Source organism: Pteropus alecto, unplaced genomic scaffold (assembly GCF_000325575.1).
Source record: "Pteropus alecto unplaced genomic scaffold, ASM32557v1 scaffold213, whole genome shotgun sequence".
In the NCBI taxonomy this organism is placed as follows: Eukaryota; Metazoa; Chordata; class Mammalia; order Chiroptera; family Pteropodidae; genus Pteropus; species Pteropus alecto.
This window is the reverse complement of record NW_006434829.1, coordinates 5,410,433-5,424,940: the sequence shown is the minus strand read 5'-3', so window position 1 is coordinate 5,424,940 and position 14,508 is coordinate 5,410,433. Positions and strand designations below refer to the sequence as shown.

Below are 14,508 nucleotides of genomic sequence, written 5' to 3'. Positions count from 1 at the left end.
ACAAGCTGGGGTGTGCTGAAGCTGGCTTGCACTGACTCCGAATCAATTATGCTCACCCCTTCCCAATTCCAAGTTCAGGGATGTCCCATTAGAAGCTTGAAGTCATACATGGTGGAGAGTATTTATACCACAATAATCAGTAAATGCTACGTATCGGCTATTTTTTTTTTTTTTTTAACCTGGAGAGCTGGTTGGTAACCATTTATCAGCATACCACTGCACATATCAAAACATGCAATTACATCAGAGTGTGAGAAGTGTTACAGTAAGTGTCATGGGGGTCTCAAGAAGGGAGAAATTCTTCCTGGAGAAGCTGGAGAATGTGACAAGGTTTTGCCCACTAGATTGCATTTCTCTTCACTTATCGCAATGACCCAAGCAAGAGACCAGAAGCCTCTGGTCCCACTGGCCCACTGCCTCCCTCAGCCCCTGTGGTCACTCACCCCCATTCTGCCTCTCTCCCTCTCAGGCCTGCACTCTTAAACAGTGCTGAAAACTTCACTGTGCTCATCAAGAATAATATCGATTTCCCTGGCCACAACTACACCACGTAAGTGTCTGGCAGTGTTAGTTATCTACTGCTGTGTAACAAATTACTCCAAAAGCTAGAAGCTTAAAACAACAAGCATTTAGCATCTCACTCGATTTCTGTGGATCAGGAATGTGGGACTGACTTTACTGGGTAGTTCTGGCTCAAGGTCTCTCAAGCTGCAGTCAAGTTGTCAACGAGGCTGGGGCTGGAGAATCCTATTCCAAGCTTCTCGTGGTTGTTGGCAGGAGGGCTCAGGTCCTCACCACATGGACCTCTCCCTGGGACTGTCTGAGTGTCCTTAGGACATGGCGGCTAGAGCAAATCCTCCAGAGCAAATGATCTGAGAGGGACAGAGAGCAAGCAAGCAAGATAGTAACCAAGATGGAAGCTGTGGTCTTTTATAACCTAATCTGGGAAGTGACATACCATCACTTCTGCCGTATGCTGTTGGTCACACAGACCAACCCTGGTACAGTGTGGGAGGGGACTACGCAAGGGTGTGAATACCAGGAGGTGGGGATCGCTGAGGGCCCTCATGGAGCCAGTTACCACACGGGCTCACTCCTATGAAAGAGACGGATCCTAATTTTCAATAGAGATGTTTGTTTGTTTGTTTGTTTGTTTGCTTTTCATTATGTGCAGGAGAAACATCTTGCCAGATATAAACATCACTTGCACCTTTCACAAGATTCAGAATCCACGGTGTCCCATTTTCCGACTAGGAGATATCTTCCAAGAAACAGGAGATAATTTTTCAGAAGTGGCAATTCAGGTTTGTGCCATGAGGTGTGGTGTTTGTGCTGGGAGATGGGAGACGTTGAATGGCCACGAGTCTGGGCCACTGGGTCTTAAGAATATGGCTCCCGTTACTGAGCGTTTAGTAAATCCATGCACGATGTCAAGGATTTTCAGTACGTTACCTCATCTAATCCCACAACAAGCCCAATGTGAGATACTTGGTGTGTTAGTGTCCTGCGGTAACTGCTGTCACGAATTACGACAAACTTGGTGGCTTCAAAAGCACACATTTCTTCTTTCCTTCTGGAGGTCAGAAGTCCAAAATCAGTGTCACTGGGCCGAAATCAAGCTACCAACGAGGCCGTGCTCCCACCAAGGGCTCTAGGGTAGAATCCCTTTCCTCGCCTTTTCCACCTTCTAGAGCTGCATTCCTTGCCTTTCTCGGCTCATAGGCCGCTTCTTCCAGCTTCAATGCCAGCAGCATAGCATCTTGCATCAGTGGTCACAGTGACTTCTTAGTCTGTGTCAACACTCCCTCCCCCAGGCGATCTAGGATAATCTTCCCATCTCAAGATCCTTACTTTAATTGCAGCTGCAAAGTCTCTTTTGCCATATAAAGTAACATGTTTGGAGGTTCCAGGGACTAGGGACCTGAGATTAGGAATAATTTGGGGGCCATTATTCAGACTACCACACTTGGATTTGTCAGGATTCTTCTAGTTGCAAGTGACAGAAATCCAACTCAAATGATGAAATGCGAAAAATTCAAAAGTAATTTTGGGGGGCAAATAACAGAAACCAAACTTGACTGGCTAAAGTCATAAAAGGAACTATATTTGCTTGTGTAAAAAGACCATGGGGAGTAGTGGTATCTCCATATAGTTTATAGTTTTTCGATTACTAGTGATGTTGAACATCTTTTCATGTGCATATTGCCATTTGTGAGTCTCATGAATCTGTCTAAATTGTTCCTCATTTTTCAATTGGATTGTTTGACTTCTTGTTATTGAGTTGTAAAAGTTCTTTTTATATTCTAGATACATACGTCTGATATGTATTGTGAATAGTTCTCTTAGTCTGTGACTTGCCTTTTCATTTTCTTAGTGGTATTTTTTGAAAAGCAGATGTTAACTTTGACGAAATCCAGTTTACCTCTTGGATATTGATCATGGGAATACAAAGTGGTTCAACCATTTTGGAAAACTGTATGGCAATTGTTTACAAGGTTAAATATCCACTTTCTATAACACCCAGCTGTTGAACCCCTTGACATTACCAAAGAGAAATTAAAATTTATGTTCACACAGCCTTGTACAAGAATATTCATGGCAGCTATTTTGATAGCCCAAATCTGGAGACAAACCAAACATCTATTGACAGATGAGTAGATAAAACAAAGTATAGCACATTCATACAATGGACTACGACTTGGCCATAAAAATAAACGGACTATTGATACATGCAACAATGTGGACAGGTCTCAAAAACATTTTGAGTGAAAGAAATAAGGCACATACTATGTGATCCCATTTATAAGAAACTCTAAAAAGAGGCATAAGCCATCGATGTGAGCAGAAGCAGACCAGGGCCTGCCTTGGTCGGGAAGGGGCAGGGGAAATCATGGACTACGAAGGGGCACAAGGGAGCCTTTCGAGGATAGAAATGTTCTGTATCTTCATTGCGGTGGTGTTATGGGTATATGAGTGACAGAAGTCACTGACTTGTTACACTTAAATAAGGGCATGTTATACTTCAGTAAAGTTCATCTTTAAAAAGGGGAAAAAAAAAAAAGACCATAGGGAATGGACCTGCCAGTACACCCAAGGCATCTTCTTACTGAAGGAGCTTTCTCTTGCTAGTCCCTCGGTTGGAATAGTCTTGCCCCAGACATAGCATTAGCCGTCTCCCTCACGTACTTCCAATATTTACTCAAATATGTGCTCAGTGAAGCTTTCTGTTACCACTATATTTACTATTACAATTAATAAATAGTTTCATTAAAATGAAGCGAAATTACAAATTTATTTACTCGATCGTACTAGCCACATTTCAAGTGCCCGATAGCCGTATGTGGCCAGTAGCTACTATTTTGTACAGCATGACAATAGAATAATTCCATCGTTGTAGAAAATTCTATTGGACTATGCTTGTCTAGACTTTCACATTTTATGGCTAGTGGTTCCAGCCAATAGAGAACCTCTTTTCTTATGGTTCTGGCAAAAAGTCTCAGAGAAGGCTCTTATAGGTCTATCTTGGGCCACATTCCTACCCCTGAACCAATCACCAGGTCCAGAGGAACGCACTGTCCTGACTGACAAGGCCTGGGTCAAGCGCCCACTCCTGGAGCTGGGAAAGAGGGCAGCCCCAGTCAAACCAATAAGAGTTGGGAGAGGTGTTTCCCAAAGGAAATTCCAGGTATTCTTACCAGAAGGAGGAGAATTGGATGCTGAGTGACAAAAACATTAGATATTCATTGTAGTAGACAGAGTGCTTGGCTTAGTGTCTGCCAATAAATACAATTGTATTATTTCCCCTTTCTCCAAGTCAGAGCCTGCCTGTTATTCTTCTCTGCATCCCCAGCATCTAGTATACTATCTTGAAATGCCCTATTGCACGATTCAAAGACTTTTTTTTCATTTTTAATAGTTCTGAAATCAGGAAATGCTTTCAATTGATGGAGTCTCACAGTTTGACATTTTCTTCTTAGAGGAAAAAAAATTATGGGTCTCACAAGCAATAGTGGCTAAAGATAACAATGAAATGTGGTAGCCAGTGCTCAAAATATATTTGTAGAAAGGAAGAAGTACAAGTGCAGGTTAAGAGATGAAGAGACTCCTTAGAAGCTCCAAGCAGAGAAAGGTCACCTTGAACTGAGGAGGATGGGGTGGCTGCGGAGGGATGTAAGCTGGGTCTTTCTTGGAGGATGAGGGGGAGTTAGCTAGAGAGGCAGGTGAGAGAAACATTTCACTAGGAGAAAAGGGTAAGGGCCAAGATTTAAAAGTTCAAAGGGTACCTAGCAACCCACTCAGTATATACCCAAGAGAAATGATAACTTACATCAACACAAAAATTTGTACATAAATGTTCATAGCAGCATTAATTGCGATAGCTAAAGGGTAGAGACGACCTAAATGCCCATCGAAGGAAGAATGGATAAACAAAATGTAGCATATCCACAGAGTGGAATAGTCCACCACAGAAAGATACATGCTAAAATGTGGATGAACTTTGAAAACACTATGCTAAGTGAAAGAAGCCAGACACAAAAGGCCACATATTATCTGATATAGTCATATGAAAGTTCAGAACAAGGAACTCTATAGAGACGGAAAGTAGATTAGTGGCTGCTTAGGACTGGGAGAGGAGATAGAGATGATGACTCAAGTTTGTGGGGTTTCTTTGGAGGTAATGAAAATGTCATGAAATTGTTGACAATTGTATATACATGTAGACATACGATTAAAAAGCTGTTGAATTATACACTTCGAATAAGTGAATTGTATGTGAACTATATCTCAATGAAGCTGTTTTTAAAAAAGAAATGAAAGGTACAAAGTGTGTTTAGGGAAAAGTGTAGACGGTTTGGAATAAGAGCTTTCTCTTAGGGGAGTACTGGGAGATAAAGCAGAAGACACAGGTGGTGGGGCACCCCGAATTCCAGTCTAACGAGTGTTAACTTACTCTTTAATAGGGGAGCCATAAAAGGTGTTTGTTTATGGGAGTGGTTTGTTGAAAGTTATATTTTAGGAAAGTAAATCTAACAGCGGAATGCCTCAGACGGGAGGGGCAGGGAGCTGCATTTGCAGATCCCACAGGAATACCTGTGTTAGTTATCAGGGCTGCGCTCATGGCTCTCAAACCTTGAAGCAGCCTTTTTCCTCTAAAAACAAAAAGCCCGTCCTTCGGTGAGCATCGTTCTGCAAGGAGGGGTCTGGTGGCTGAATCCCATGTCCAGCAGGACTCAGAGATCGCCTCTTGTTGTCTTCCCCAGGGAGGAATCATGGGCATTGAGATCTACTGGGACTGCAACCTGGACAGTTGGTCCTATCACTGCCTTCCAAAATATAGTTTCCGTCGCCTTGATGACAAGATAACCAGTGAGACCTTGTACCCCGGCTACAACTTCAGGTAACAGCGCTCCAGCTCGGACTGGCCACTCCCGGCTCCCCAGGGACCTTCCTGGCTGGCTGGACTGCAACATTCCCAGCAGTCAGTAAGACTAGATTTGGTTCCCAAGGCAACAGATGAACGTAAAGGACTTCCTCCTCTCAGAGCTAGCTGGTGATTATATTTTCGTATGAATTTTTTCTTTTTAATTCTTACAGAGATGCACACTCTTTGTAGAACAGAAACAAAACTCTGCAAACAGAGAAAAGCATAGAAAAGAGGATTTAAAAAGTCACCTATAATTCCTCTAGCCCGAGATAATCAACAACCCTCTGGTGAATTTCCCTTCATGTAACCAATCTCTTCATGAGGTTTATATGAGATCATTTCATGCTTATAATTGGGGATTGTCATTCGAAATTCTCCGTGACCATCACGTTAACGATCTCACTGTGTGAGTGTAATGGTGACAACCGCCACAACCTAGGGAGGGTGTTCTATACACCGGGCACTCGGCTTCATCAAAAACGGCTCTCTCTGGCACGTAGACAGTAGTTAGTGTTCCCAGGTAAAGCCACAGACGGTGAAATGATTTGCCAAGATCCACAGCTAAGAGTAAAAGCTGCATAATCCTAACCTAGGTCACTTTGACCCCCAAACTCACACCTTTTCCCTCTATCTCACGATTTTCTCACTCATTCCTCTATTATTGGACATTTGGGGTGTTTCCAGTTTTTCTCTTATAAATAACTCTGCGGCGCACATCTTTGTACACGAATCTTTGTTGGAATTCCAGATTATTTCCTTAGAATAAATTTCTAGAAATAGAAGTATTGGATCGAAGGTTATGAACATTTTACCATATGCTTTCAGATTTTTAAAAAACTTTTCTATGGCTGTATTTCTCACTTCTCGAATTTATATTTGGTTCTTTCTCAAAGCCATATATTATTGTTTCAGTGGGGTCCATTCTTACCTCATGGATCCTTTGGTCCAGTCTACTGAATAACCCCGTTCACACTGATGTATCACCTACAGTAACGCGAATGGGATTTCTGCTTGTGGGGCTCTGGGGTAGTTGTTGGGGGCCTTCACAGGAATGATCCAGCGCGACATTCTGTACCTGCCGTGGGGCACAGAGGCATTCCTCTGGGGTATTATGTAACTCTGCTGTTCTTCCTGCCAGGATTGTAAGGCATCTACCAATTACGAACCAGATTTTAGCTTAATTTCTGGGCACCGGATGTCTTCACTCTGCTGAAAGTCTCCCATCCCCGCTCCCTTGCCTTGTAAGGCTTCTGCAGGCTCAGCTCCCTTCCCCAGGAGTGTGTTACACTTCCGGCTCCGAGTGTGTTACAGATCTGGTCCGGGCGCCCCCAGGGGTCCCTTGGCTTCAGTCCTCACTCACCGCTTATCTCTAGCATCTAGAAAAGGCCATTCTCTGTTTTGAGCTCAGCAATATATTGAGATGACGTCTTTGTGTATGGAGTGAGAGGTGGAGGGCTTCCTGTACTAGCTCAGGATGCTATCTTGACCGGAAGTCCTTTCGGGAAGAACATCTTTAGGACCCGTGATACCCTGGGCCGTGCTGCTTCCTCTCCGAATTCACTAGAATCCTGGTTCATGTTCACTCTTAAGTTGGCTGCTGTTGGTTTGGTCCTGATCTATTCCTTTTTTTTTTTTTTTTAATAGACATGAATATTTTTTATTTGAAAAGTTATGTATTCACTTTCAAGCATTACATTTATATTCTCACTAGGTTTTGTGAGACAATGAGGGGACTGATCAAAAAAGAAAGGACTCTGACCTTTGGAATGATGATATCTGGAAAGATTTGGAGGAAGCTAAACCTCCAAAGTACCCAGAATCACTAACTTCTCTTTTCACCCCTCGAGGAAGTAATCCCAACCCCTGACTTTGCTGGAAACAGCTAGACATTTCCCTTTAGTGCTGTCTTTAAACGAGTTAGGTCCGGCTCTGGTCTCGTTTTGACCCTTTGCGCAGTTCATCCTCGGATCCTGCCTTTTGCCCAGCGGTGATCCTGTGCCATCCTAACTTAGTTTCCACGTTACCTCCTACGTCTGCATCACTTTTCCAACCTGTTCCTACAACTCTGTCCCAGCGCTAACCTGGCCCTTCAGTCCGAGGCTCATAACACAGTCTCCACGGCTTGTCATTGCCTGTGGGAGCCAGGCAGGTTTCTGTGACTGTGGCTATGGCTCATCATTTTGTGCCTGGGTTCTAGGAACAAAGTAGGCATATGCTGTTCCCTTTTCAGAAAGAGTCGCCAAGTAGGTCCCTAGAATAATGGTCACATGATTTGCCTGTGAAGCTGGTAGGAAGCTGATATAGGCATTTCTCATTTGTTCATTCATCAAATATACATTGAAGAAAAAATATTGGTTGTGCTAACGAGTATATATTGGTAAATAAAAGAGACAAAGTTACTTTCGTGGAGCTTATATTCTAGTAGGACATGAATATAAGACTATTATCACTATAATATATAAGTATAATATAGGACAAAAATATAAGTAAATAAAAGACGCCAGCAAGCCATCATTTGTTTATCATCAGAGGATGCAAATTTAAACCACAATGAGATACAACTACACCCACCAGAATGGCTGAAATTTAAAAAGACTGAGAATTCCAAATGTTGGCAAGGAGGAGCAACTGGAACGCTCCCACCTTTCTGGTGTGAGTGTAAAATGGTGCAACCACGTTAGAGAACTGTTAGGGAGCTTCTCACGACGTTAAACATGCATCTACGTGGAGACATATGTCCACACAAAGATCTGTACACAGACGTTCGCAGCAGCCTTGTTCGTAAATAGCCAAAACCTGGAAACAGCCCAAATGTCTAATAACAGGTGAACGGAGAAATAAAGTGTGATATAAAATAAAACACTACTTAGTATAAATAAAAAGGGAACTAACTACTGATATACATGCAACGGCACAGATGGATCCCAGACATGGTGCTGAGTGAAAGAAGCCAGATCTAAATGAGGACATACCATGTGATGCCATTTATAGGAAGTGCAAGAACAGGCCAAACTGATCTACGATGATAGGAGACAGAACAGTGGCTGCTGGGCTGGGGAGTAGGGGCGGAGAGGGAGGAGGAATAGGAACTGATTGGAAAGGAGCACAAGAGAATTTTCTGGGGGTCATGGAATGTTCTAGATATCGATGGGGTATAGGTTACACAGGGTATTCATCTGTCGAAACTCATTGAACTGAACCCTTAGGACTTGTGCATTCTATTGTAGGTAAATTATACCTTGAAAGAACAAACAGTTCCAACAAGACCATTTCAGATGATGAGAAATGTTGTAAAGAAAATCAAACAAGACACTGTGAGGGGGTGGTTGGTGGGGGAGGGGGCCTTGGAGAGGCGTCAGGGAAGCCCCCTCCAAGCACGAGGTAGCACCCCTGTAGGCATCATGTGCTTTCCTAGTTAAGAAGAGAAACAGCACAGACAGGAGCCCATGTAGGGGAGTCAACTTGCAAAAAAATTTACCATCTCTGAATCTCTCTAGTACTAGTGATCTAGACCAATGGTTCTCAAAGTGTGGGCCCAGCATCAGCATCACATGCGAACTTGTCAGAAATGCAAATTCTCAGGCTCCACCCTGGACCTACGGAATTGGACACTGGAGCGGGGCGGAATTCTCAAGCCCGCCAGGTGATTCTGGCACACGCTCAAGTTTGAGAACCATTGACCCAGAACCTCAATGCTCGGAGCGAGGTCCTGGAACCAGCAGCACGGGCCCCACCTAGAAGCCTGCTACAAAGCAGGATCTCAGGCTGCACTCTCGTATTACTGAATCAAAAGCTGTGTTTTAACCAGATTCCTGGGAGATTCGTGTGCGCTTTAAAGTCTGAGAAGCGCTGGTTTAGGCTCTGTCATCGAGCACCCCAAAGGATTTTCTTCTCAGATGTCACTTAAAGCAGCATTATAAACTGGCAAGGAGCCTCCCACTTTTCTTATTGTTGTTTTTGGCCTGCACAATGTTTTGAAAGTTGAGACAAAAATCTAGACTTCCTACTTTTCTTGAAAAAATGAACTAAAATTGGAAAAAGACATTAATCCATTTGACAACTCTGGGTTTATATCCCACACAGCAGCACTCAGCTGGCGCTGTCAGTGGCTCCCTTTTGGAAGGGGCGTGCTTTTCGGTTTTCCACTGTCCCCACCGCACCTTGTTGCCTCATACCTGGCCCGCATGACTCATTTCTGTCATCTCCTAGGCCCCTGTACGTATCTGAATTTGAGACCCTTGACTAAAGGCTGGCTTAAGATCAAGACACAAGAGGCTTTCTGCCTTCTCTAGGTCAGTATAGTTTCATCCCAGGCTCTGACACCAGCTGCTCGTTTAGGTAGTGATTATCCCCTGCTGCTCTACAGAATGGGCTGATGGCCATTAGCAAGGAGAGAGGATGGGATCTGTGGTCCCCTGACCGCTTTCGTGGGCTTTGTGTTTTTAGCAATCAGCAGAAGCATGCAGGGCAATGTACCAACCAGATGTGCTGTGCTAGCCTAAGGACACTCATTCCTGGAGAGATCTGAGCTTTATGGAGAACTGAGATCGCTATGATGTTAATAGTCCTTTAGAACAAAGCGTTCGAGCATCTGTGGTCTAGAATGAGCACCGGAAGGAATCTTTGGCCAAAAATGAATTGTCCAGATCTGAAAGGTACCCAGACAAGTGATTTTCAAATAGCCACATGAAAGAGAAGGTAATGGCAGGTTAGATGAGGTATGTGAGAAAATATAACTTTCTAAAACATAAGAATTTGAAGAAGTTGGTCACATTACAGAATTTTGTTTTTTACCAAAAGATGTCCATGGCAAAAGGTCCTCGTTAGGTAAACACATGATTCGGTTCATTTGCCGCATGTGTAGGCGGGGCAGGGTGGACCCACACAGAACGCCGGATGCTCTCCTCTGGTTCAGAATCGGCACGTGATCGTATAGTGTCCTGCGCCTACTCTAACAAATGACCACAGACTTGGTGGCTTTAACAATAGAAATTTATTCTCTCGCAGTTCTAGAGACCCGAAGTCCAAAAGCAAGGTGTCAGCAGGGCCAGGCTCCCTCTGAAATCTTGAAGGGAGGACCCTTCCTTGCCCCTTCCAGCTGGTTCCAGGTGGTCAGAGAGAGCAACTCATGGGTTTGGATTCTGTTCTTCTCTCTGCCAATCACAGATCTAGAGGCGGAGCTAGAAGATGGATAAGACTAGATTATCTATTGTTTCGATTTTTCTTTTCATAAGATACCAGCACTTTCAGACAGATCTTTATAAATATAAACATCCTTTTCCTCCTACAGATATGCCAAGTACTATAAGGAAAACAATGTTGAAAAGCGGACTCTGATCAAAGTCTTTGGGATCCGTTTTGACATCCTGGTTTTTGGGACCGTAAGTCTCTGCTCCCAGTCACTGGCATCTCCCTTCCTTCTTCTGACTGTGTCCTAATTATTGCTGTAGTGCCTCAAGGGGCGAATGTTTTGGTGACAGTCATTAGCTGGCACTGTGCATCTCCCATGCAGGATAAGAAAGGGGGAAGAAACGTCCTAGGGGCTCTGTCCATGAAAAAGTCATCTGATGAGTACAGGAGTGAGATTGGGGAGGGAAACCTAATATTTGCCTTTAAAAATATTCTGATGTTTAAAAAAAAAAAAAAGGAGAAAGAAATCCCTCTGCAAAACAGAGTAGTTAGTAACGGAATCCAACTGGCGTGGCGGGGGGAAAAGGGCATTTTTAAATTTGAGTTCACATAACTGAAAGATCCAGGGGCAATTTCAGGCTTCAGACATGGCTGGATCCAGATACTCCAACATCATGAGGAATCTACCTCCCCCCATCTCTTACATCTGTCCTCCTCTGCTCTGGCACTGTCCCCCGCTATCCACCCTCACATGGCGGTGCTAGGCAGCCCCTTATATTTTCCCAGTTTAGCGACCTTAACTAATCACTGTGACCAGGGTCACGCCACACTCTAAATGGCCGGTCTTGGACCAGCCCTGAACCAGCCCCAAACTACACGGACCAAGCGTCGGTACACACAGACTCAGGGAAAGGTCCAGGAACTGAAAACCTACCTCTGTAAGCAGAGAACAGAGAAGGACCAAAGAGAGAGGCTGCCACTCCAGTCTGGTAATGCACAGAGTTTATCAAGGGAAACTTACATACAAGGCGCATCTTGGGTGTCTGCCAGACAAAATGGATCCCCGTGCCACTAACAGGCCCCAGAGAATTTTATAAGGCAAAAAGGGGACAGTCGCATGTATCAGTCATGGGAAACCACGGCATACGCCTGATGAGGTCAGGACAATGGTCGGGACTGTTCCGGGAACCCACCGGCAGCAGGTGGCAGGGGAGGGCACTGAATCACAGCAGAAGGAACATTGATTATGACCAGACAGTCTCTGCCGGGGACTGCAGTAAGCACTATCCGTCCTAGCCCCGGTCCAGCCCGCAGATCAGACAGGGCTCACATCGTGGACCAGCTTGCCCTCCACACTGAGTGTGGGCAGGGATGGTTCTCCAAGGGAAAACCAGGATGCTTCCTTCTCCAGAAGGAAGGAGGAGATGCCTGGCATGCAAAAATCAACAGACACCCACGACGCCTTGTCCGATGGCATGTTATTCATGTAACATGGTGATAAGCAGCACAAGAATCAATGAGTTTGGCTGGAAGGATAGACAGGAAGACTACTGAGAATAAAAACCACGAGGATACCCAAGGAAAGAGTTTGTGCGGACATTCCTTCCCGCTGCTTCCAAAGGAATCTCAGACTATGGTTAGAGAACGTTTGTCTGAAACCCTCACGCTGTATGGAATGACCACCTTCAGTGGTTCTCACTCAGTGTGTGGGTTCCAGGGCTCCTTGGTTTAAAACATTCACGTTTTCGAGCACAATGTGCAGGGCAGAATCCGGAGGAATGGGAATCACATTTTCAGCCTTTGCTGTCTCTGCTGCTTTAGATGCATTTATCAAAGTCGCAGCCCTGGACTCCCCGCTTTGCTGGAACTGCCAATCACACGCTAGAGCACAAGATCCTTGCTCTGAATTTCAGCCGAGTAACCAACCGTCCCCGCTCTGTTTTCAGGGAGGCAAACTCGACATCATCCAGCTGATCGTGTACATCGGCTCGACCCTCTCCTACTTCGGTTTGGTAAGGGGCTCTTTCTCATGCTTTCTGAAAATCAAGTGGCAAAAACAAACAAACAAACAAAATGTTTCACTAACACGGCACTTGTCTGGGTTCTTCCCAGGCCACGATGTTCATTGACTTTCTCATCGACACTTACTCGAGCAAATGCTGTCGATCCCGCATTTACCCCTATTGCAAGTGCTGTGAATGCTGCGCGGTCAATGAGTACTACTACAGGAAGAAGTGCGAGTCCATTGTGGAGCCCAAGCCGGTAAGGCTCACGCGTCTCCAGCGTCAAAACGCCCGCAGAGTCCGTTAGGGCGCCAAGAACGTGCAAAAACGAGGCCAGAATCGCAGGTGTGACCCCCCCCCAGGGGACAAGTCTCTGGACCCTACCCCCGACCCGCCGCCCCTCAGATGCGTCCTTTGGTCTTAGGAAAGAACATTAGGGAAAACAAAGTTTGACATTCCAGGACTTGTCAATTTCCCCAGATTTATTAAAAACAACAGTGCAATGACTTTGGAGGACATTCTGGCCATATCCAATAACGTCGAAGTGGGACGTACTGTGCAGCCTGGCATTTCCGCTTCTCCGTCCCTGCGCTAGAGAAACACTCACCAGTACCCAAGCGGCAGACGTGCTCGAGACGTCCGTTACAGCACTGTTTGCAACTGAGCATCTACCCCAATGTCCACTAGGTGAACAGTGCATTAAACTATGATAAATCCATAGCAAGAAATGCCAGGTACGGGTCTAAAAGAATGAGGTAGACAATAACAGGAAACGTTTATACAGCACTTTGAAGTGCTTTCCATATATTAACTCACTGAAGCTTGACAACAACCTTATAGATAGGTGCTACTGTGATCGCTCTCTATAGATGAGGAACCTGAGGCACAGGGCGGTTAACCAATTTGTCCAAAGTCATACAGCTCATAAATGGTAGAGCTGAAATTCCAACTTAGGTAGATGGTTTCAGAATCCATGTTCATTACCACGACGTTATAGGTACTGGCATGAGCAAATATCTAAAACATTTTTTTTTGAGAGAAAAGCAGCAAACTATAGAACAACATATATGGTACAATATATAGGATAAAAAAAACAACTACACACGTGAATTCTGTGTATTTTCTATATGTATATTATGTATGTATATTATATGTGTAGGTATATACACAAACATATATTCTCTATATTTTTATACATATATTTTCTACATGTATCACATGCACACGCATACATATGGGGGTAATATATGTATACAAAAAGGCATTGCACTCATAAGAAAGTGACAACAATGATTCCTTCTGGAAAGAAGCCGAGGATGGGGGACTAGTCGAAGGGAACGTTAGCTCATCTGTATTTTGGTTGTTTAATTTGGACTTTACTAAGCAGGGCCTCTACACTTGATTTCCCCCAATCAACAAGGAATCTCTGGTACTTAAAAACAACAAAGACAGTTTCTTTGTCTTCCCCGCCCTCACCCCTCCCCCCGCAAAAAACATCACTGTCCTCTTCCAGAAGCTGAATGCATAATTCATTGTCCGTTGTGCGTGTATACACATTTTGAAAAAAAGTTCACCTTTGCCACTAAAAATAATCACTATTTCATGGCCCCGGATGGGGTGAAATTTAATGAAAATATAAATAAGTAGCATATTTTTTGGAGATATTCAATCAAGAGTAACTGAAATTGAAGGAACACAGCGACGGAAGGGTATAGCGCTCGTGGGACCAAAAAACATTAAGCTGTGGATACTGAGTCCACAAAATTAAGGTGCATTGGGTTCCATTTCTGATTTTCCTTTAAATTCCTGGTTAGCAAGCGTTTTTGGTGAACCTGTCTAACAGTTTGTCATTTGGTAAATGGGAATAACACTTGCCTTTAGATATGTTCGGGTATGCAATTCTTGATAATTCTATACAAAAATAGGTAATAAAAAGTTTAACCTTCTTTC

General features: G+C 44.1%; 1 protein-coding gene across 1 annotated transcript in view; it reads left to right on the top strand.

The window, feature by feature from the left end:
* Positions 1–14,508, top strand: part of P2RX7 (purinergic receptor P2X 7) — a 35,533-nt gene that overhangs the window by 15,631 nt on the left and 5,394 nt on the right. The window contains exons 6-11 of the mRNA XM_025045505.1: positions 470–550; positions 1,175–1,304; positions 5,262–5,398; positions 10,716–10,806; positions 12,502–12,567; positions 12,668–12,817. Of these exons, the coding sequence (XP_024901273.1) occupies positions 470–550; positions 1,175–1,304; positions 5,262–5,398; positions 10,716–10,806; positions 12,502–12,567; positions 12,668–12,817 (655 nt within the window). The remainder of the gene's footprint in view (positions 1–469; positions 551–1,174; positions 1,305–5,261; positions 5,399–10,715; positions 10,807–12,501; positions 12,568–12,667; positions 12,818–14,508) is intronic.